Source organism: Trachypithecus francoisi, unplaced genomic scaffold (genome assembly GCF_009764315.1).
Source record: "Trachypithecus francoisi isolate TF-2019V2 unplaced genomic scaffold, Tfra_2.0 Lachesis_group20, whole genome shotgun sequence".
In the NCBI taxonomy this organism is placed as follows: Eukaryota; Metazoa; Chordata; class Mammalia; order Primates; family Cercopithecidae; genus Trachypithecus; species Trachypithecus francoisi.
Window position 1 is genome coordinate 56103384 of NW_022681466.1, and position 22981 is coordinate 56126364.

The 22981-nt window shown below is 47.1% G+C and overlaps 1 protein-coding gene across 3 annotated transcripts in view; it reads right to left on the reverse strand.

The window, feature by feature from the left end:
- Positions 1-422: 422 nt before the first annotated feature.
- Positions 423-22981, reverse strand: part of SLC6A4 (solute carrier family 6 member 4) — a 41871-nt gene continuing 19312 nt past the window's right edge. For 2 of the 3 annotated variants that reach the window (XM_033184443.1, XM_033184444.1), the window contains exons 5-14: positions 22364-22502; positions 20969-21103; positions 20500-20603; positions 17765-17892; positions 16349-16461; positions 15547-15678; positions 14127-14226; positions 12746-12846; positions 7367-7534; positions 423-2798 (exon numbers count right to left, since the gene is read on the reverse strand). In XM_033184443.1, the coding sequence (XP_033040334.1) occupies positions 2724-2798; positions 7367-7534; positions 12746-12846; positions 14127-14226; positions 15547-15678; positions 16349-16461; positions 17765-17892; positions 20500-20603; positions 20969-21103; positions 22364-22502 (1195 nt within the window). In that variant the 3' untranslated portion in view covers positions 423-2723. Of the gene's footprint in view, positions 2799-7366; positions 7535-9975; positions 10167-12745; positions 12847-14126; positions 14227-15546; positions 15679-16348; positions 16462-17764; positions 17893-20499; positions 20604-20968; positions 21104-22363; positions 22503-22981 lie in introns of those variants that run through there. The other variant, XM_033184445.1, reaches the window with a different exon arrangement.

Consider the following 22981-nt stretch of genomic DNA (forward strand, 5'->3'; position numbering starts at 1 on the left):
TACCACCACACCCAGCTAATTTTTTCTATTTTTATTTTATTTTATCTATTTATTTATTTTTTTGAGACGGAGTCTTGCTCTGTCGCCCAGGCTGGAGTGCATTGGCCGGATCTCAGCTCACTGCAAGCTCCGCCTCCCAGGTTTACGCCATTCTCCTGCCTCAGCCTCCCGAGTAGCTGGGACTATAGACACCTGCCACCTCGCCTGGCTAGTTGTTTGTATTGTTTTTAGTAGAGACGGCGGGGGAGGGTTTCGTTGTGTTGGCCAAGCTGGTCTCGAACTCCTGATGTCAGGTGATCCTCCCACCTCAGCCTCCTAAAGTGCTGGGATTTCAGGTGTGAGCCACCACGCCCGGCCTCTTGTGTATTTCTTACTGATACAATTACAAGGAAAAAAAAATTAACTTCAGTCCTTAAATAATGTTACAATTCAACTATATTTTTAGTTTTTATTTTTCTATAAATGCTACATATAGATGTAAAAGGTCTTTAAAATATTATTTTAAAATCCACCTACCTACTCTTAAATTTTCCTTTAAAAAAAAAACGTAGTAGTATTGATAAATAAGGGTCAAATAAATGCATACTATGCGGAACAGAGATTTTTATTTATTTATTTATTTTAGTTTAATAAAGTTTGAAAACTTTCAAAGCTCCTGCACAATTCCCTTAATACCAGGTTTGGCAAAACTCTCATTCTGTTTGAAAAGGTGTTTTTTTTTAAAGTAGCATATTTGAACAATGTCTAAGTTTGTGGGGTGCAGAGAATCCATATCTGAATATCTTCATAAAGCAAGTTCTTAAAATTTGCAAAGCTATTAGGTTGGTGCAAAAGTAATCACGGTTTTTCTTTTGCCCCAACTAATATTTACCACTGAATACGCTGGCATTTAGATCACTTCCTTCTTTTCAGCATGCTAGACGGTAAAGAGAATGGACATGAGACGGCAGGAAGAATGAAAGAGTGAAGATAATGGAGCTAGGTCAGTGAGGGACATTTCTAAATTCCCCTCTTCTTTTCCTCTAGTATTCTGGGAAACGTCTCAGCAGCTATCATATAAGGAAAGTATCTCACTAGGAGAAGCAAAGAATCAGAAATAGCAGGGCGTAGAGAGAATGCAGGAAGCAGGCCAGGGTAGACAAGGCTGGGGAAAGGGGGCCAAGGGAGAAAAACCTAGAATTGGACAGAACGTTTCCTCTACTATCTGGACCTTCTTTTTATAAGGTTGTTAGAATTAAATTTCATTTATACAGAGAACTGAAGTGATAGGCAGCCAGATGATGAAGTCCTTTTGTCTCTGATGAGGATTTATTCCCCTCAAAATTCTGATAAGGAATTCCCATGCTACAAATATTAATTTGCTCCTCTACCTATGCCTCTGAGAGTCACGAGCCACCAAAGGCCAAATTTACCTATCTATATTAAGGGCTTTATGTGAAATGAAAGGTGATTTACTGAGCTGACCATTTCCCAAGCAGCCTTACTTAGACTCAATCTTAAAAATTATCTGGAGGGCTCACAATTGTGACTGCCAGTAAGTGGCGAGGTCCATGTAAGGCTAACCCAGACTCTCCAGTTGCTCTTGGAGTGAAGATGCCTTGGTTTAACCTAAACCCTAACCTAGGGTGCCAGATCTGTATGCTCCAGGGCTAAGCAAGAATCCGATTTACCCTCCTCTCTTCACCTAGCAAAGCAACCTGGACAGTCAAACTCAGTCACATAAGGCAGACAAAGCTTAAACCAGAGGGTCAGGTAAACACTGAAGGGGCATGCGACAAGATCCACCTTCAGTGTACTTGACAGCCAAGCCGCAGTGACTAATGAAATAGGCCAGTCTGCCTGTGGTACACTGTTGTGAATGTTTAGCACAGAGAGACAGGAAGGTGGCAATGAGGTGCGGCAAACGCCAGAGGTTGGCCCGTAAAGGAAAGTGTGTGGGCCAAGCAGTGTCGCTGGAAAAGGAGTGGGTGGCAGAGCATGTCGTAGTGATTGTACCCTTCAAATAATAACCTCCATACACAATTAAGTTGGTAGAATTTGTTAATGTAAGAAAAATTTGGGGAAATTCATATATTTGTAATGGGCCCAAAGTATTGAACTAGAGATAAGAATACACTGAAACAACAATATACACAGACTCACATGCTTACATGGACACATTATTTTTCATTTTAGCTTCTTACATCTTCCTTTCCTGACACCACAGCAGCACATGGATTAGAAGGTTCTAGTAGATTCCAGCAATACTATTCTGTATGCTACTCAGAAAATATATGGCTAGTGAGATAGTATCCCTGTTCTCTCCTATGCAGTTTACGTATTCATGAACAGTGAAATCTTTAGAGGCAAACAGATATCAGACAGCAGTGATCATACCAAGAAATGATACAGGAGACTTTCACAGACTTGATTCTAAACCTAATCCTAACTGATAGGGTGCTTTTCATCACCTCCATTCACATCCTCGCACGTCCAAAACAGGCTGGCTCAGCTGCGTCACAGTTTACCGTGGGAATATGTCCAGGGGAGTCCATGGAAATGAGTGGCTGGAGGATTTGAGTCTGGGCACCATCGTCTCTTGGGACTGTGTCCCTGTAGAGAAGGCCCTTTCTATCATCAGGCTTAGCTGGAAACTCATCCACTTGGAGGGGACAAGGCAGGCATGGCTCGTCAGAACTGGAGGAGGAGGTTGTGGGGAAGCATTTTTCCTCTCATTGACTGTGTTACACAGCATTCAAGCGGATGTCCCCACAAGGAATTTCTGTTGGTGTTTCTGGGGTGATACTTTTAATAATACGCTATTGGGAAGAAAATACGTTATAAACATTCTTGTAATTTTTAAAACTTGCAAAAATAGTCAACATTAATATTAAAACAAAGCTTAAATAACACTTCAATAACATCTAACAGCGAGTTGGAATTTGACTTTCCTTAGGAAAATAATTCCCAATTTATTTACTCTCAAATATGAATTAAAATAATATATTTAGGAACTATACGCATCTGTAAACTAAGAAAATCCTTATAACACTAATGGAAGAAAATGATGAGCCTTCAATAGAATCTCTGATGGCCAATAACATGCTTTTGAAGGACTTGGGAAAGGGTACACTTTTCTCTGGACAGAGGAGGCTTCTGCGGCCACACAGGGCTTGGGGAGCAGAGCAATTGCTGGGTTTTGGCCCCCATCCCCTCACCCAGGCTCCTTGTCCCCTGCAGACACACTGCAGCCATAGTGCCTAGTGCTATCAGCCACTGTAACAGCCAGGATGTTACTAATTTAATGAATTCACCTGTAAAGCAATACTGGTTAGTTCATACAAGAGTGTAAATTATCACATAGTTAAACTGTAAAAGATGCGATTATTGAAATCATCACTTCTAATGCAACATTGTGTTGATGTAGTACTCATCACAGAGAAGTGGCTGAGAAGGTCTACTATAGAAAACAGCTGAGGTACACAGAAGCTTTAAGATGGATCCGAAATATACTTAGGCTTAAGTATGAAATATACAACCTGCCTTGTAAAACTCAGCATCAGAGTGGCAAAAAGCAGCTCAGGGATATGGAGAAAAAAAAAAACAGCAGCACTGCCTGCAGAGGCTTCGAAAAATCTTTATTAAGTGGCTTAATAAAATCATTTTGGCCAAAAGTCTGTATGTATCATAAGCAGACAATTTGGATCTGAAAGCATCCTTTGATTTACTGATCTTTAGGCGAAGTTCTGCTCCTGTCATTTTTATTTTGGACTGAAAACGTCTGGAGACGCCCTCAAGCTTTTCTATTTTCTCTTTCTGGGAGTTTGTTGTTTAAGGAATAGGTTCCAGTCAAAAAGTTCCAGTCCTACAGTTAATGAAATGCACTATAGGGCAAAATGCACAAAATTGCACATTTTGTGCTCCTCATGACCTTAGTATCTGCATACTGAACTCTCACTAGAAATCTATTTTAAAAGGAGTCATTGCAGGGCTCATCAGCTGCCAGAGCATGCCGAGTCACGGAAAGCAACCTTTTAGAAATCACATATTCCCACAGATTAACATGTGAACTATATCTGATTCAACAGATTTATGACTTGCTAGTTGAGAACTAGACAGAGATCACTATAACGAGCCTTTTTTTTTTTTTGAGTCAGGGTCTTGCTCTGTTGCCCAGGCTGGAGTGCAGTGGCACAATCATGCCTCACTGCAGTCTTGAACCCCTGGGCTCAAGGGATCCTCCTGCCCCAGCCTCCCAAGTAGCTGGAGTTACAGGTGCATGGTACCATGCTCGACTCCTAGAACTTGTCTTAAGTGGAGCTATCACCATAGCTCAGAGAGATAAGAGATCACTGAGGTATTTGGTGGGGCAAGGTCAGCAATGAACAACGTCGTAAAGTCAAACACTTGGCTTTTGTGCCCTAACCTACCCACATGGTCTGCCGCCCTGTTGGTGACTGACCACCCAGGATGCCAGGCCCACGTCTGTTTTCCGTACTTTGTCAGCATTCTAGTTGCCAGGCCACTGCTGCTCTCAAAGTTTGCCAGGCCCTGGCCTTCTGCAAGATGATAAGTTAATCTAAGAAATGGATTCCTCTTGATATCTTCATAAACGTGTACTCATTAGGGACCATTTTCTAGTATCTTTGGGTGGATTATTAGTAGTTTCTGCAAAAATGACCTAAGCCAGTGGATGACTCCAACATGAGACTTCCAGGCTGTAGGTATGTGTGATACCCTTCAAATTACACCAGTAAGCGGTGGCTCACTCCACAAACTCCAGCCTTGCATATGGCCAGGGCCCAAAAGGATTTCATATGAAGCTTCCCTCCCTCACAGACAGAAAGTTACAGACTAGCAAGTCTGGTATTCATAAAGAATTGTGAAGAATTCTAGACCTTTGGCAAAAAACACAGCAATGCTTTATTCTCAGAGATTAAACATGCACATGGGCATATTTTTTGAGAAGTCCTGAGGTAAACAAACCCATTTATTTATTTATTTATTTTGAGACAGAGTCTCACTCTGTTGCCCAGGGTGGAGTGCAGTGGCTCGATGATCTCAGTTCACTGCAATCTCTGCCTCCCAGGCTCAAGCAATTCCCATGCCTCAGCCTCCTGAGAAGCTGGAACTACAGGTGCTCACCACCATGCCCAGCTAATTTTTGCATTTTTAGTAGAGACAGGATTTTACCATGTTGGCCAGGCTGGTTTTGAACTCCTGACCTCAGGTGACCCACCCACCTCGGCCTGCCAAAGTGCTGGGATTACAGGTGTGAGCCACCATGCCCAGCCAAGAAACCTGTTTAACTTGCCTTAGTCCAGCGTCTCCAAAAATTACCTGACTACATAAACTTTTTCTCCAGCAATAATACCTGTGACAGCCCCTGGAACACACTTTGGGAAATGTTAATATGGTCAAACGAGCACATTTGAAAGATGAGGAAACCGAGGCCCACATAAGGTGAGTGTCTGCCAGAGCCGACTGGGGCCTTTTCCATGGTCCGCACTGACGGGGTGTATGTATCACACTGCTTCCGGGTAACCCACTGCTCCCTGTCTGGTGGTCCCTCAGGAACACCGCACTACCTACAATTAGCCTTACCTCTACTGCTAACAGATCTGAGCTCTGTTAGTGACACACTTTTGGGTGGCATTCCCTTGTGACCAACTGGGGGAATTTGTGAGAAAGATGGCCAGGATCTGAGGTGTAGCCTGTGACTGAAGAATACTGACATTTACTAACCTAACACGGTTCCCACTTCCAACCTTGGCCTCTGGATTTGAAGCAAGAGAGCTCATAGATCATCACAACTGCCATGACGGACCACCGGAAGGAATGCGTTCAGTGACTCTGGGTAGGAGAATGTGCAGAAAGCAGCACGGGGCCCAAGCCTCTTTGCAGGGAGTGCAGTCACGAGAGGGCTGGTTTGGCTCTAGGAAATTAGTAACTACAGAGCTCAGAGTTCTGTTCACCCAGAATTCAGTTTTCCTGTTTCGAAAAAGAAATGAACCCAATTGTTCTCAGAAAGGGCTGATGTTTGGCCGGGTGCAGTGGCTCATGCCGGCAATCCCAGCACTTTGGGAAGCCGAGGCAGGAGGATTAAGCTCAGGAGTTTGAGACCAGCCTGGGCAACATAGTGAGACCTTGTTTCCATTAAAAATTTTAAAAATTGGCCAGGCGCCTGTAGTCCCAGCTACTCAGGAGGCTGAGATGAAAGGATCCCCTGCGCCCAGGAGTTTGAGGCCGCGGTAAGCCATGATTATACTACTGCATTCCAGCCTGGGGTAGAGTGAGACCTTGTCTGAAAGAAAAGAAAGAGCTGATGTTTAATTGCCTATGTCCTCTTGCTCCTCATTTCTTATGAAATGTCTTAGGATGACTACTGTGATGGTCTCATGTCTAAATTTTGCTGTAAGATCTCAAATTAGCCCACCCCTGGTCTCAGGCTATTATAGATTATGCTGAGTAGCTGGGACTACAGGTCAGTGCCACCATGCCCAGCTAATTTTTGTAACTTTAGTAGAGACAGGGTTTCACCATGTTGGCCAGGCTGGTCTTGAACTCCTGACCTTAAGTGATCTTCCCACCTTGGCCTCCTAAAATACTGGGATTACAGGTGTGAGTCACCGTGCCTGGCCGGAAATAAGGAAACTTCGAGAGGATTATTCCCCACCTCCGTGTCCTTGTCTGGTAATAATGCCTGCTTGTTTACCTCCCAAGGTACTTTGATAACAGAATAGGATAATCGACATGCAGATGCTTTGAAAATGGCACTCATATAGATTGTAAGGTACTGTTATTAAGGTTTCTACAGCGCATTCATTACTGAAATGAATCTTGCTATCCTGGCAAAACATTTTTACTCCAATGATTTGAGCTAAAATTATGCTATTGTTAGATAGCTAACAATTTTGAGCTAAAACTATGATATTGTTGCAACATCCTTATTTTGTGATGATTTTCAAAATAGTACTTGTCACATTGCTGTTAGAAAAGTCACCATGGACATTTCCCACCACAATCGCCACTTAAGATTTGTGTATTGCTCCAGACATCACAGATCTGATGTCCATGGCCAGTGGCAAGCAGGAGGCAGGGGAGTTGCCTGACAAGTTTGAAAACCTATGCATAGCCCAAGCTGAATGCTCTGGTGCACCCAAATGATCAGCTCACTCTTTTACCCTTGCACTTGAGGCTTTGGGAGATGCCCTAAGATGACAGTGACAGCCATGAGAGGTCTTTGCTATGGTGCAGGTACATACATATATAGGGTTGCGTGCCTCCTGGTGAATCTCATTTTGAACAGAGCATAACAAGAGAATCCTTTTCTCCCAAAACAATTAGCAGTCTGAACACACACATACACACACTAACTAGCACATACCTCCTTAAATGTCCCTGGAGTGCTGATCAGCCGATAAGCTATATATGTGGGGATGCAGACGAAAGATGAGGTTCCTATGCAGTAACCCAAGATGATACTCCAGTGGGGATAATTATATTGGAAAAGTCGTAGCTGTGGCGGGCTCATCAGAAAACTGCAAATGATGAACTAAAACAGAAATTCCAAGAAACATTAAAAACCTTAACAATATCCACGCAGATAGAGACATTTCGGATACCATAAACACCAAATGTTAAAGCTAAGATACTTTCAGGAAATTCCCGAGATGTGATATATCCTGGATTGAACTCTGACACACAGAATTACCAGCTTCTGTACCCAAGCTGCAAGACTAAACCAGCCAGGTGCTTTCCCTGATTTTCCTCCCCAGCCCTCACTTCCTATAGGGGGATGTTGCAGTAGCCCTACAGCTGCCCCTACAGTCGGGGTGCCTGCAGCTCCCGCTTCAGGACGGGCCTCTGCCCAGGTGAAGAGACTGGCAACCTTGAGAGTGATTTGGGCCTTGTCTTGCCAGAAGGCAGACGAATAAACTGGGTGACCTCTCTGCAGCCCCCGCCAGGCCCCGGGCTTCCTCTGCTTTGTTTTCATTGCCTTGCGTTTCTGGCTGTGGTTGTTTTTGGTCAGACGGAAGGTGCCTGATGTCCAGGAAAGATAAGAAGGTTCTCAAGACCCAGAGAGGACTCAGGCTCCGGGGGTGTGCTCCTTCTCTCATTTTCTTGAGCTCTCTGCCTTCTGCATTAAGCTTCATCGGCTGGGATTTCAAGAAAGATAGCTCTGCCACTAGGGATCTCAGCAATGAATGACTGCCTGCCACAGGTCCTCATCGTGAAAGGAATTATGGAAGGAAAAAAAAGCAGCTTAATACACCTTGCACTTGAACATACAGTGAGAATTTTGACCAAGAAAAATTTCACAGTGTGCTCCCAACACCCGGTTTATGAGTTTTCTTATTTCACTGGTTTCCAGATTTTGCTTAGTAACCACTGGGCCGAAATCGTTATTGCTCTTGATTTAATTGTATTTTATTATTTCATAGTCATAAAGAAGACAGTAATGTAAATTATTTATGTGGTTAAACATCTATTTATATCTTTTTTTTCTCCGTCTGCAGGTAATAAAATGGGAAATTGCTAAACACACATCCATCCTCTGACGCTCACTCCCCCAAGGACCAGGCGGCCCAACCCCGGCGCCACGCAAACGCGGTCGTCGGCACCGGTCGCGGCTCGGCACGGGAGCGGGCGGAGAGCCGGCTCGCAGCGGAACGCTGCGCGCACCCGCCGCTCGCGGCAGCCTCCCAGCCGCTAGGACGTCGGGCCCGGCCCGGCGGGATCCTCCCCCAACTCGGAAGGGGAAGGCGCGGGCCACAGTAGGCGACGAGCCGCGCGCTCGGCCCCCACCGCGGGGGCCGGCGGAACCCTCGCTCTCCCTGCCTCAACCCCGTCGAGGGGTGAAGCGGAGGAGGAGGGCGCCCTGCAAGCGAGTCGCTACGGCAGCGCTACCAGAAACGCAGAGAGAGAGAGGCGGCAGGCCGGGGGATCGGGTACCCCAAGGCACAACCTCTCAGATCGCTAGAGAAGGCTTTCTCACCGAGGGTGGGTCACACTCCCCCCGCCCTGCCAGTCGCCCCTCGTCAGGCCCGCAGAGGCGCTCAGGGACGCCTGGGGAAGGGGAGGGGGCCCGCGGCGTGAGGAGAAACCTGCGGCAACCTTGGAGCGTTCGCGGTCAGGGCAGGGGCCCGGCTGGCGCGCTATCTTAAGTCTAGGAGGAAGCCTTCAAAACAGGAGCCTGGTCAATTGCAAACCTTCCTCCTAACCCACGCTCCTCATCCCCAGAGCCCGCTACGGAGGAAGATTGGGAACAGGGAAAGAGGATGTGGTTAGGAGCCGTCCCAGCCAATTGTCTCCTAATGTCAGGTGTATGGAATCCCACTCAGTCGTCAGGGGCTCGACCTCCGGTTGGGGCAAGTGCTACTTCAGAAACCCCCTCACACATCCTGGCTTCTACTCATGAACAATATTTTCTTTCTTTCAACTTGGCTGCAGTGAAAAAGAATATTTTTAGTAAGCTACTTGTTGTTTATGTAAAGCAGCCTTAAGAAGCCCAAAGCAGGGGACCTGTTAAGTAAACGCAGAAGTGGAAGACAGATGTGCGTCTCTCAATTAGGCACTAGGGCACTTGGCTGTAGAGGGGGTGAGTATGGCAAACATCATGGGAATTGTGAGTAATGCGCCCACATCCAAAGCTGCACGTGGGTTTTACTGGGCAAAGAAACTCAGTGACTGTGTACCAAGAGTTTACCCAGTCTGACAGCCAGAAATTGACAGAAATGAACAGACTCAAGTCCCAGAGCACATGGAGGCACTCACCTCAGGCACAACATTTAAGCGGGAGCCAAAATCAAAATAAATAATATTTTATTACAATTTTTTAAAAGACAGGATCTAACAGGGCCAGATTAGGGTAAAGCGAGTGAGGTAAGACGTACAAGTACAGGGCTGGCCCCTGTGTTTATTGAAAATGTTGATATTTTGTTAATCATGGATCTTTTTGAATTAATTTGTATTTTTAAAAAATATTGCATTAAAATAATATCCATCATGAGTACTGAGCTCTTTGGTGCCTTCTTAAATTTTATGCCCACAGTGAATGTTTTACTTGCCTTCACGTCTCCCTAGACATCATTTCCTCACTGTGGGGGGAATAAATATGGAAGTAAACACACAAACAAACAAACAATCTTTCTGCCCTCAAGGAATTAATCCAATGACTCTTCTTCCTTTGAAAAACAAATAAAAATGTTTAAGTAGATTACTGAGAAGTACTGGTAATAATATAAATTAATAAGCCATTTATGTCAGGGCTTCTGCTTCTGGTAGGATGGGCTAGGCGACTTCCAACAACCCTCTCACTGAAAACAACTAAAACTTCTGGATTTAAAAACACATGCATTTTAAATGTGCCTAAAAGCATCAGGAAGCTGATAAGGTCATAATGAGCTCCCAGGCCAACATCTCAGGAGCCCAGAGCTTGCACCAGAGTCACTGTACCCTGGGAACATGTGCTGCTTGGTGCAAACATTGGCTTTGATTTTGGAAACCTCGAGGGTCCGGGGAAAGGAAGTCAAGGAGGAATTCTGGGGTACAGAGAGACACGTGCAGTGTCACAAAGGCAAGAACAAGCATGTTGTCCATCATAGATAGGTTAATGTCAAGGTGTGTGGATACAAAAGAAATACAAAAAATAAAAGGCTACCCCAGGAAAGTCAAAACACAGAATACAAAAAGGGCTGTTTTCGTTTCGGTGTTTTTTTTTTTTTAGACTGATTCTTGCTCAGGCCCTGCTAATTTTTGTATTTTTAGTAGAGACAGGGTTTTGCCATGTTGCCCAGGCTGGTCTTGAACTCCTGACCTCAAGGCATCCACCTGCCTCGGCCTCCCCAAATGCTGGGATTACAGGTGTGAACCACTGCACCCAGCTGTTTTGAAAGGGGACACAGAACAGCTGGATGCCAAAGAGATGTCATAAAACAACATGGGATAGCCTACATACTCCTAAAAAGCTGGAGGTGGACTGAAGAACAATCTAACAACATTTCTGGCTCTAAAAGACAAAACAAAAACAAAAAGAAAGTTCCAGATAAATGAAAGAACTGAAGAATAGTGCCTGCTGGTGTGCATGACATCAGTTTACCCCAGGCTACCTCAGCACACTCTTGGGAGGCCAGCAGGCTGTTATCCATCTTCGACGGGGGCACGTGAACCAAGGACGAAGTCAATATTGAACACATCTCGACACATGGACAACCCTTGGGACTCAACTATCTCACCCAGGTCCTTTGGTAATACATGGATTCTACTTTTGACGTGGATTTTTGCTTAGAGAGCTTTGTGTCATCTTAAAGAAGATGCATACAAAATTATAAACACACAAGTACTAGTACCGCATCCAGGGGCCCCATGTAGAGCACAGCAGATCCTTCCCTGGTCTTGAACAGTTCTTTTTGCTGTGTGACTTTGGACCCTTCACTTTACATTGGTAAGCCTCAATCTCCTTTCTTTTTTCTTTTTCTTTTCTTTCTTTTTTTTTGAAACAGAGTCTTGCTCTGTCACCCAGACTGGCGTGATCTCAGCTCACTACAACCTCTGCCTCCCAGATTCAAACAATTCTCCTGCCTCAGCCTCCTGAGTAGCACCCAGTACCACGCCCAGTTAATTTTTGTATTTTTAGTAGAGACGGGGTTTCACCATGTTGGCCAGGCTGGTCTTGAACTCCTGACCTCAGGTGATCCACCCACCTCAGCCTCCCAAAGTGCTGGGATTACAGGTGTGAGCCACTGCACCTGGCCTCAATCTCCTTAAATGTAAAATGGGAGTGCCAGAACTATAACCACTTCATAGAACTATCGTGAGGATTTATAGAACAGTGAGTGTAAGTTGAGCCTGAAGTCTGGCCTGGCATTTAGCGCTCCATAAATGCTGAAACTGAGCAGAGGTGTGATGCGCCAGAGTGACTGAAGCCCAGACTACTCCACGGTGTTAGGAATCAGAAGGGTGGGGAACCATGGTGGGCATAGTGGCTGGGAGGGGGCACAAGAGGGGCTTCTGAAGTGCTGGTCATGTTTTTGTCTCCTGGTATGGTTTTGGCTACATAGGTGTGCTCAATTTATAACATTTCTTTGAGATATACACTTATGATATGTATATTAATACTTTTATGTATATGTTATTCTTCAATACTATTTATTTATTTATTTTCTTTTTTTTTTTTTTGAGACGGAGTCTTGCTCTGTTGCCCAGGCGGGAGTGCAGTGGCCTGATCTCAGCTCACTGCAAGCTCCGCCTCCCGGGTTTACGCCATTCTCCTGCCTCAGCCTCCCGAGTAGCTGGGACTACAGGCGCCCGCCATCTCGCCCGGCTAGTTTTTTGTATGTAGAGATGGGGTTTCACCGTATTAGTCAGGACGGTCTCGATCTCCCAAAGTGCTGGGATTACAGGCTTGAGCCACCGCACCCGGCCCCTATTTATTTTCTAAGATAGAGTGTCGCTTTGTCACCCAGGCTGGAGTGCAGTGGTGCGATCTTGACTCACTGCAACCTCCGCCTCCTGGGTTCAAGTGATTCTCCTGCCTCAGCCTCCTGAGTAGCTGGGATTACAGGTGCCCATCACCATACCAGGCTAATTTTTGTATTTTTTTTAGTAGAGGTGGGGTTTTGCCATGTTGGCTGCCTGCTTCAGACTCCCAAAGTGTTGGGATTACAGGATGAGCCACCGCACCCAGCCATTACAATTCATTTTTTATGTGTCTGGGGGCAAGTCTTTCGCCAGGGCAAGGAGGAAAAGGGAAATCACAACTCACCAGGAGAAACAGAGGGCTGATGGCCACCCAGCAGATCCTCCAGAACCAGCCTGGGCTGAAGCCGAGCATTTCCTTCACGTCCCTGCAGAACTGAGTGATGCCTGGAACCGCCCAAGGGGAAGAGAGGCAGAGGCTGAGAAAGGGCACGGGCTGTGCTGCTGTGCCCTTATTCTCTGGGAGAGTCAGAGTCACAGAGTCAGCACTGGGAATGGCAAGGGGAAATGACAAGCCAGAATTCCTACCCTGGACACAGAGTAGCTCTGGAATTTCTCTCTAGGAGGAGTGCAGCAACAACAATCTGGTCCGAAAGTGGGACTGGGGGCCTTGTCACAAAACTGCATTTTTATAGCAAGCAAGACTCTTTCTACATAGGGTGGGAGGACGGATGTGCATCTGGAAGGATGGGTGGACATGTGGGAGGATGGATGGGCATCTGGGAAGAGACGCACATCCCCTTCTTGGTGCCGCACTGCCTTCCTGAGAGCTGAGTGTGTATCTGATTTCATTGTTATTGTAAAAAAGGTTGAATTTTGTCCAGGAATGGTGAATCCATCTGACAGACACTGGCTTTGACCATGACACTGGAAACTTTCAAGGGAAATTTTTAACCACAATATTGCCCATTCATATGCCAGATCAAGATCAAGGTTCTTCTATAAAAAGTCACTGGTGTGGAAGTGAGAACTGAAAACTCCCAAAGAAGAGTGAGAAATTGAGAAGCGGACGGTGCTCTATGGTTCCTTCCCCGAAAGGTCCCAGCAGTTCCTAGGGCAGGTCTATGGAGATTCACACAGTTGGTCCTCTGAATTGCCAAGGAGGTAGGAAGATTTCTTCTTTAAAAAAAAAAAAAGGGCCTGTGTGCAACCCAAAATGTGTGTCCCCTCCTTGATAATATGTATAACAAATAACATGCAAAAGTGGTTTACTTTTGTCTGTTTTTGGGTTTTTTGTTTGAGACAGACTCTCTGTTGTCTAGACTGGAGTGCAGTGGTGTGATCTTGGCTCATTGCAACCTCTGCCTCCCAGGTTCAAACAATTCTCCTGCCTCAGTCTCCCGAGTAACTGAGATTATAGGCATGCATCATCATGCCCGGCTAAATTTTTTGTTTGTTTTGTATTTTTGGTAGAGATGGAGTTTCACCATGTTGGCCAGGCTGGTCTCGAACTCCTGATCTCAGGTGATCCACCTGCCTCAACCTCCCAAAGTGCTGGGATTACAGGCGTGAGCCACCACGCCTGGCCGAGACTCTTACAGACCCATCGTCGGGAGGTCACATCTTGTAAACTGCCCTTCACCGCCTTTTTTGGTGAAATCAGCCCTTTGCCATTGTGCCAGCTGATGGTGTAGAAGGGACCCAGCTGGCTGAAGGAAGCGTCTTACCATAGAACCAAGATACAGCAACTGCCTCGATCAGCGCGACAGTGAGCACTGCAGGCCCCGTGGCGTACTCCTCCAGCAGCTTCACCACGTAGGCCCCTCCCTGGAGGGGAGAGCAGAGCCTGGGTGAGGGCCCTCTGAGGTGCCACCCCTTCCAACTATAGAGACCTGCAAGGGCTTCCTCACTTAGAATCATTCTGGAAAAATCCCACCTGGGACTGAACGTGAGTACCCCAGAAACTGCCTCTTAGGCCGGGTGCGGTGGCTCATGTCTGTCATCCCAGCACTTTGGGAGGCAGAGGCGGGCAGATCACCTGAGGTCAGGAGTTCGAGACCATCCTGGCCAACATGGTGAAATCCCATCTCTACCAAAAATACAAAAAATTAGCCGGGCGTGGTGGCGGGCACCTGTAATCCCAGCTACTCAGGAGGCTGAGGCAGGAGAGTTGCTTAAACACAAGAGGCGGAGGTTGCAGTGAGCTGAGATAGCACCATTGAACTCCAGCCTGGGGGACAGAGCAAGACTCCATCTAAAAAAAAAAAAAAAGAAAAAGAAAAGAAAAAAGAAACTGCTCTTGGACAGGCCTCTGCAGTGTGGGCAGGTTTTACCCACTCAGACGCCTCTTCCCCCATCCTGTGTAGTTCATTCTTCTTCTTTCCTCTCCCCACTAAACTTTAAGAGACAAACTCCAAAGGACCTTGGGTTCTATTTTAAACTTTCTTCAACTTATTGAACACCTGCTGTGGACAGGACCCTGGAGAATCCCTGCCTCTAAAAACTGAATCCAGAAGGACCCAGGACACCAGACACATTAAAGGCCTTGGTCACAGTTTTGCCTTCTGTCCTAAATCATGACTCACTGGGGTTCCACTCAGTCCCTGTGACCCCCACTCCAGGGCCATCAGGGTCAGGGCTTAAAGATGCACATCTGCAAAATCTGCTTCAGAGTATTTACTTCAGCTACCAAAAAAAAAAAAAAAAAAAAGAAAGAAAGAAAGAAAGAAATCTCTAGAGAGGGTGTGACATTTTTACCATTGCAAATTCTGGAGGGGACCAAGCGGCATGACACACACAACGTGCAAAATGTCAGGGTAGTATCCCCATGAAAGCAGCTCTAAAGAGTGGAAATAGGCTGGAAAAGCAAATCCTAATTTTCTCCAGATAGTTTTTGAAGCCTGAAATCTAGTGGGATCTACTGTAAAATGCTGAGAGCCGGTGGATACTATGCACAGAGTCTACAAGCAGATGTGCAAGAAACAACTTTTCTTCTCCTTGATGACAAACTTTTTAATGGGAGTAACAACCTCCCCTCTTTTGGTCCCAAAGCCAGGGCGCCGTGTGAGATGGAAGGAGAGGAACAGCTTCCTTAGTGTTCTGTTGCCCTAGGGGAGGCCAACTCAAAGCTGAGGGGGTGGTACTCACAAAAGTCAGGGTGACCAGGGATCCAAAGAAGCAGGTGATGACCACGGCGAGCACAAACCACTCCCGGCGCTTGGCCCAGATGTGTGGGAACTCATCCAGCACAGCTGTGATCACCCCCTCCAAGCCTGCAAACTGGGAGGTACAGGCAAGCAGTCACAGTGGAGGCTTTGGGACAAGGCTGCAGCCTTCAGAACAGTGAATGGGAGGGAGGGGTAAGGGGGCAACGTTGCTGAGTGACTGGTCAAGCTGATTATCACCAGTTCCCCGACTCACTGGACCATGAAAGCATCTCAAAGAGTATTTCCCCATTTTACACTGTCATTTAAAGCCCATCACTAAGGAGAGCCAGGAAACAAAATAGAACACGTGGACAGAACTTCGATATATGAGGTCTCTTGGGGAGACTTTGTTTGCACCAGAAAGGCCAACTCAAAGCTGAGACTCACTCCACACTAATAATTCCAGGCCCTGAACTGAATGCTTGGCAAAGCAGAGACCCAAGAGAGACCTCGCCCTGGCCTGTAGGTGCCATAATTGGGCCAAGGGACAGTGCTCAATAACAGTTCATGTATGTGAGCCTTGGGCCTGTGCCAGGTGCTTAACCCACATTATCCCATGAATGACTCGAATGTACCAGAGGGTGGTAAATGCCAAGGAGTCAGTGGGGGGTGTGGGGCACCAGAAGGGAGCAGCCACCACTGCCTGGGATGGCCAGGGATGGGAGGGAATTGAGTCCAGCTGCATCTTCCTCCTTTCCTCTTCACCCTCCCCCATAGCCCACTTCCCCTTCCCGTGTCCTCACCGTGCTGTCCAAGCCCAGCGTGATTAACATCAGAAAGAAGATGATGGCAAAGAAAGTGGACGCTGGCATGTTGGCTATCGCTTCTGCATATGTGATGAAGAGGAGGCTGGGACCTGAGACAGAGGGGAGAGAGGAGGAGGTGGTTGACAAGACCTATCCTACAAAGATGTCACAGAGGAAAACTCAGCTACAACAAGTTACAATTCTCATCACAAGACCTTATGCGGGAATCACGTTTTGACACACACCAAGTGCTTCCTCACTCTCTACTCCATCTGACCTGGTCACCCCAGTTCCTGGGAGGCAGGAAGGGTGGGGCCTCCATCTTGAAAACTGTGTGCCCTCCATGAACCCTGGGGGTGGGTAACAGACCCAAGACCCAGAGACTGGCAAAGCTGCACACAAGAATAAGAGTTTCCACCATATAACAATTCTGTGGGATTTTTCAGGACCAGGATTGATATTTGTGAAGTCCATGGCAGTTAGCCCCCTCTGATATCTTCAGCTCCAGAACAGTAGGAAATGTTAAATTGATTTCTGTAGAGTCACAGAGGCCTTGGAATAAAGACCTCTTTCTATTTTGAAGTCCCTTTTGATAGTGTGAGGGACATGTCTTCAGCCGCTCATGGGCTAGCTAGGCGTGCCCTCGTTTGGGGCATGGGGTTGGTCAAAGCACTGAGTCAGGCCAAAGATACAAGCTTGTTAGCAAGAAGGCCCTGGGACCTCGCCCACTAGATGCCATCATCTGTTTTTTCTACCTCTGTTGCTTTTTTCTTTTTCCACGAAAACTTCACGGTAAAATAGAGTGGTCATATTGGCTAGATTTTCTTTTTCTGCAAGGCGCAGTTCTACAGATAAATGATTATTTGCTTACTAGACTTTGAGCCATCGCAAGACCATCACAGGAAGGAAACACTGGTTTTAAAGCCATCATCAGAGTCAATATTTCAAGCCCACAGATTTTGAAGGCCCCAGAACTGGGTGCCAAGGGAGTTGCCCTGTCCCTGCATGGTCTGAACACATGGAAAGATCTCCAAGGCATCAACCTTCTCTCAAATCTTTGAATAAAAAATGTTTTTATTTTGGAAACAGGGTCTTATTCTGCCACCCAGGCTGAAGTGCAGTGGTGTGATCATGGCTCACTGTGACCTCCCAGGCTCAAGCAATCCTCCCACCTCAGCCTCCTGAGTAGCTGGGACTACAGGTGTGCACTACCATGCCCAGCTCATTTATTTTTTATAGAGGCAGGGTCTCACTATGTTGCCCAGGCTGGTCTTGAACTCCACCATGCCCAGCCTTCTTTGGAAAATTTCAGGAACATTTAGAAATAAATCAAAAGTTAGATCTTTATAAAGGTTCAACTCAGTAAAGCAACTCAGTAGGAGCAAGGGACCTACACAAAACCTGAGGTCCTACCTGCATCTTTGGCCACCTCAGACACATCTTCATTCCTCATCTCAGCCATGTAACCGAGCACCGTGAAGATGACAAATCCCGAAACGAAGCTCGTCATGCAGTTCACCACGCTGGTCACCAGGGCATCTCTGGAGGGGGAACCCCAAGGGGCCGCCTGAGACAGTTCCAAGATCAGGGCTCTAAGGAGCAACTGTCTATGTGCCTGCCCTGTCTTAGACAGGCCGGCCACAGCAAGGACAAGCAGGCTGAACTCAAGGAACCTCAAGACTGTCCTGGAGTCCCTTCCCCTTCTCCCAGAACCCAGCTGCCGAAGCCTGCAGCTCCAACTGCCATGACCACCACACATGGTGCAGGGAGAAGAGCAGTGGGGGGTGCTTTAAAAGGTGATCCTGCCAGCGCAGACCTCTCCATTTCAAAGCAGCCTTGTTCTGGAGCAGGGCCCAGGTTGGAGTGGGGGCCAGGACAGCGCCTGAGCCTCACATTTGTGAGATTCTCAGATTTACACTTTGACATTATCTTCAAACTAAGTCACAGACTTCCAGCCAGAGAGATACTCTATACTTTTTTTCTTTTCTTTTCTTTTCTTTTTTTTTTTTTTGAGACAAAGCCTTGCTTTATTGCCCAGGCTGGAGTGCAGGTAGCACGATCTCGGCTCACTGTACCCTCTGCCTCCCGGGTTCAAGTGATTCTCCTGCTTCAGCCTCCCAAGTAGCTGGGATTACAGGCGCCTGCCACCATGCCTGGCTAATTTTTGTATTTTTAGTGGAGACGGGGTCTTCCCATGTTGGCCAGGCTGGTCTCAAACTCCCACCCTCACACTTTTTTTTTTTTTTTTTTTTTTGAGACGGAGTCTCGCTCTGTCGCCCGGGCTGGAGTGCAGTGGCCGGATCTCAGCTCACTGCAAGCTCCACCTCCCGGGTTTATGCCATTCTCCTGCCTCAGCCTCCGAGTAGCTGGGACTACAGGAGCCCGCCACCTCGCCCGGCTAGTTTTTTTTTTGTATTTTTTAGTAGAGACGGGGTTTCACCGTGTTAGCCAGGATGGTCTCGATCTCCTGACCTCGTGATCCGCCCGTCTCGGCCTCCCAAAGCGCTGGAATTACAGGCTTGAGCCACCGTGCCTGGCCCCTCACACTTTTAAATGACAGCCTCATCATACAACTGCAGGGTGGTGTCCCAGTGCAAGGCCACATTGCTTAGGGTATATGTGAATTTCCCTCCCACCTTTAAAAAAAAATCAGTTCTACAATTATCTTATGCATAGCACAAGAAGATTGCTGGATGCTGCCATCTGTGGTCAATCAAAATTAAGTCTAAAGATGATGGGTGACATTTATTTATTTATTTTTGAGACAGGGTCTCCCTCTGTTGCACAGGCTACAGTGCAGTGGCATGAACACAGCTCACTGCAGCCTTAACCTCCTGGGCTCAAGCAATCCTCCTGCTTCAGCCTCCTGAATAGCTGGGACCATAGGCATGCACTATCACACTCAGCTAATTTTTAAATTTTTTGTAGAGATGGGGTCTCGCCATGTTACCCAGGCTGGACTCAAACTCTTAGGCTCAAATGATCCTCCTGCCTCAGCCTCCCAAAGTGCTAAGATTACAGGTGTGAGCCACCACACCTGGCCCAGTGGGTGATATTTAAAACCATAATTGATGTAACACTTCCTATTTTGTTAAAATTTCTGAAATAGGATTTTGTTGCAAAAATTATGGCATTTTGGCTGGGTGCAGTGGCTCACGCCTGTAATCCCAGCACTTTGGGAGGCTGAGGTGGGCGGATCACCTGAGGTTGGGAGTTCGAGATCAGCCTGACCAACATGGAGAAACCCCGTCTCTACTAAAAATACAAAATGAGCCAGGCATGGTGGTGCATGCCTGTAATCTCAGCTACTTGGGAGGCTGAAGCAGGAGAATCACTTGAACCCGGGAGGCAGAGGTTGCAGTGAGCCGAGATCACGCCATTGCACTCCAGCCTGGGCAACAAGAAACTCTGTCTCAAAAAAAAAGAAAAGAAAAGAAAAGAAAAATTATGGCATTTTGTGTTAGTCAAAATAACGTGATCATCATACTTTTTGTTTTACATAATACAAATAATCACATTATAATTTTTGTTGTTAAACACATTGACTAGTTAAACCTAACTATGTAATTGTATGTTGCAGCTTTTTGTAAACTTACTTTGCAATCTTTCTTTCTCTCTCTCTCTCTCTTTCTTTCTTTCTTTCTGGAATCTTACTCTGTCACTCAGGTTGGAGTGCAATGGCACGATCTTGGCTCACTGCAACCTCTTGTGCCTTAGCCTCCCAAGTGGCTGGGATTACAGGTGTGCACCACCACGCCTGGCTAATCTTTGTATTTTTAGTACAGACAGGGTTTCGCCATGTTGGCCAGGTTAGCCTGGAACTCCCGACCTCAGGTGATCCGCCTGTCTTGGCCTCCCAAAGTGCTGGGATTACAGGTGTGAGCCACCACGCCCAGCCTCTTACTATTTTTATATACAGGAGCGCTGACAAGCCCCTCTCAGCCTCTGAGCGGACCGGGTGAAGCCACAGCCTCAATGAGTGCTCTGGCCATGGGTGAGCTGGTCAGGGGCCTTCAGTACCCTTGAGGGGCAGTGGCATCAAGGCCTAAGCCTGGCCAGATTCGAGGCCGTCGGTCCCATCACCTTCCTCCATACTGGCTTTCACTCACGCCACTTTCAAGCTTTCTTTGGGGACCCCAGATACTCACTGGTAGCAGTTGTTGTTGAACTTGTTGTAGCTAGCAAAAGCCAGCAGGACCCCAAAGCCCGGACCAAGAGAGAAGAAGATCTGAGCAGCTGCATCTATCCACACCTGGAACACAGCAGGGGTAAGGGCATGGGGTGAGGGGGAGACACAGGCTGACCCTGGCACCAACAGGGTCGTCTCTCCTGCCTCCAGGTGGCTAAGTACAGAGGCAGAAAACCAGCTTTTAAGGCTCATTCCAGGCATAGCCATAAATCAAGTGCCAACAAATGTGATTTCTCTTCCTATCATTTAGGCATAAACCCATCCAGTGGCCTCAACTGTACTTTACTGCTTGTATTTCTTGGTTAAAGTATCATGGCAGACTTGCACACTAAAGCCACATTTCAGTTGTCCCTACTGCCCTATGTGGAGGAGGACTAGCTTCGTTTAGTAAAATGAAACAGGTACAGATATTTCCCTCATTATCTTACCCCTGTCTCTAGGAGTTTCTGCCAGTTGGGTTTCAAGTAGAAGAGAACACCCCTCCAGGCTCCAGGGAGTGTGGCACCCCTCACCAGCAGGACAGAAAGGATGATATAAGGGAAGGTGGCTGTCACCCACACCACCTGTAAGGAAGAAGGGCGAAAGCATGGGTTATCACCATGCTGTTCCAGGGAGGGGAGGGGAGGGAAACAGCGGAGGGGAGCAGGGGAGGGGAGGGGAGGGAGGTGGGTGGATGGACGTCAGTGTCTTTTATTCTTTTTTTTTTGTTTTCTTTTTTTGAGATGGAGTCTCGCTCTGTCGCCCAGGCTGGAGTGCAGTGGCCGGATCTTGGCTCACTGCAACCTCCGCCTCCCGGGTTTACGCCATTTTCCTGCCTCAGCCTTCCGAGTAGCTGGGACTACAGGTGCCCGCCACCTCGCCCGGCTAGTTTTTTTTTTTTTTTTTGTATTTTTTAGTAGAGACGGGGTTTCATCATGTTAGCCAGGATGGTCTCGGTCTCCTGACCTCGTGATCCGCCCGTCTCGGCCTCCCAAAGTGCTGGGGTTACAGGCTTGAGCCACCGCGCCCGGCCGTGTCTTTTATTCTTGAAGACCTTGGGAAAGGAGGGCAAGGTGGTGTGGCAGAAAGATCACAGCCCTTGGAATCACACAGACAGGATCAGATTCAGGTTGGCCAGTAGAACTACCTCTGAGCCCACTACGCATCTGTGAGGTTGAGGGAGTATCTAGCAGGAAACAATAGCACTGGCCAGTGTATAAAAAGCACTGAACATGGTCCACGATGAGTTTCCGGTAAATTATTGCCACAATTATTCATTGTGATACTACCAGTGAGTTAAAGGAATTTTGAAAAAAAAAAAAATCATGTAATGGTTCTTGCTTGGCATTGGGCCATTTCTAGAAAATATTGTTTTTTCTTTTCTTTTTTTTTTTGTGAGACAGAATCTCGCTTTGTTGCCCAGGAGTGTAATGGCATGATCTTGGCTCACAGAAACCTCCACCTCCCAGCTTCAAGTGACTCTCTTGCCTCAGCCTCCCAAGTAGCTGGGATTACAGGCACCTGCCACCACGCCTAGCTATTTTTTTTTTTTTTCTTTAGTGGAGATGAGGTTTCGACATGTTGGCCAGGCTGGTCTTGAACTCCTGGCCTCAAATGATCCACCCATCTCAGCTTCCCAAAGTGCTGGGATTAGAGGCGTGAGCCACCATGCCCAATCCACTTCTAGAATTTTCTAACAAATGCGGTGAAGAGAGAGAGGGTGCATCACAGAATGTGTTTGGTGTGGAAGGAAACACTGCTGTCTGTCCAGGCTACTGGGTTTTGAGTCTGAGAGCCTGTGGGCCCCTGGGCAGGCCCAGGTCAGCAGTCAGAGCCCTCCTCACCTTGCCAGAGGTCTTGACGCCTTTCCAGATGCTGAAGTAGATAACAGTGAAGATCAGCATGATGCAGAGGGCCAGCTGCCAGCTGATGCCCCCCAGGTCCTGGAGCCCCTTAGACCGGTGGATCTGCAGGACGTGGCGCCTGGGGTGAAGGAGAAAGAAAGGCCCCTGAGAGGCTCTGGAGAGTGACCTGGGCGCACATCTGTGCTGCTCCTTTGAGGGTGCCCAGGACAAATGGACACTGTGCTGCTAGGACCAAGTGGTCACTGAGGCCCAGGAAGAGCTGGGATTGGCCCTGCCTGTCCTGAAGGACCACAAAGCCCATTTGGCTAACACCCCGGGAAGAGTATTTAACCTAAAGGCAGACTTCCTGGATTCTCCGTTGCTGGCTGGGACCTGAACTCCTTTGCCAATGTGACTGGCTTTTGGGAACATGAGGGATGTGTAAGTGTGGGGAGTTGGCTCTCTTCCCTGCCCCAAAGTAGCTCTCTCTTTGGGCTGCCATTGCCTGAAATTCCAGCATTAAAGAACACTACCTTCCCCAAGCATCTTCTTCCAAAGGGTAGATCCCACTTACGAAGTTAACACATTAAACCATTTGAATAGTTTTGAACTTTCAAA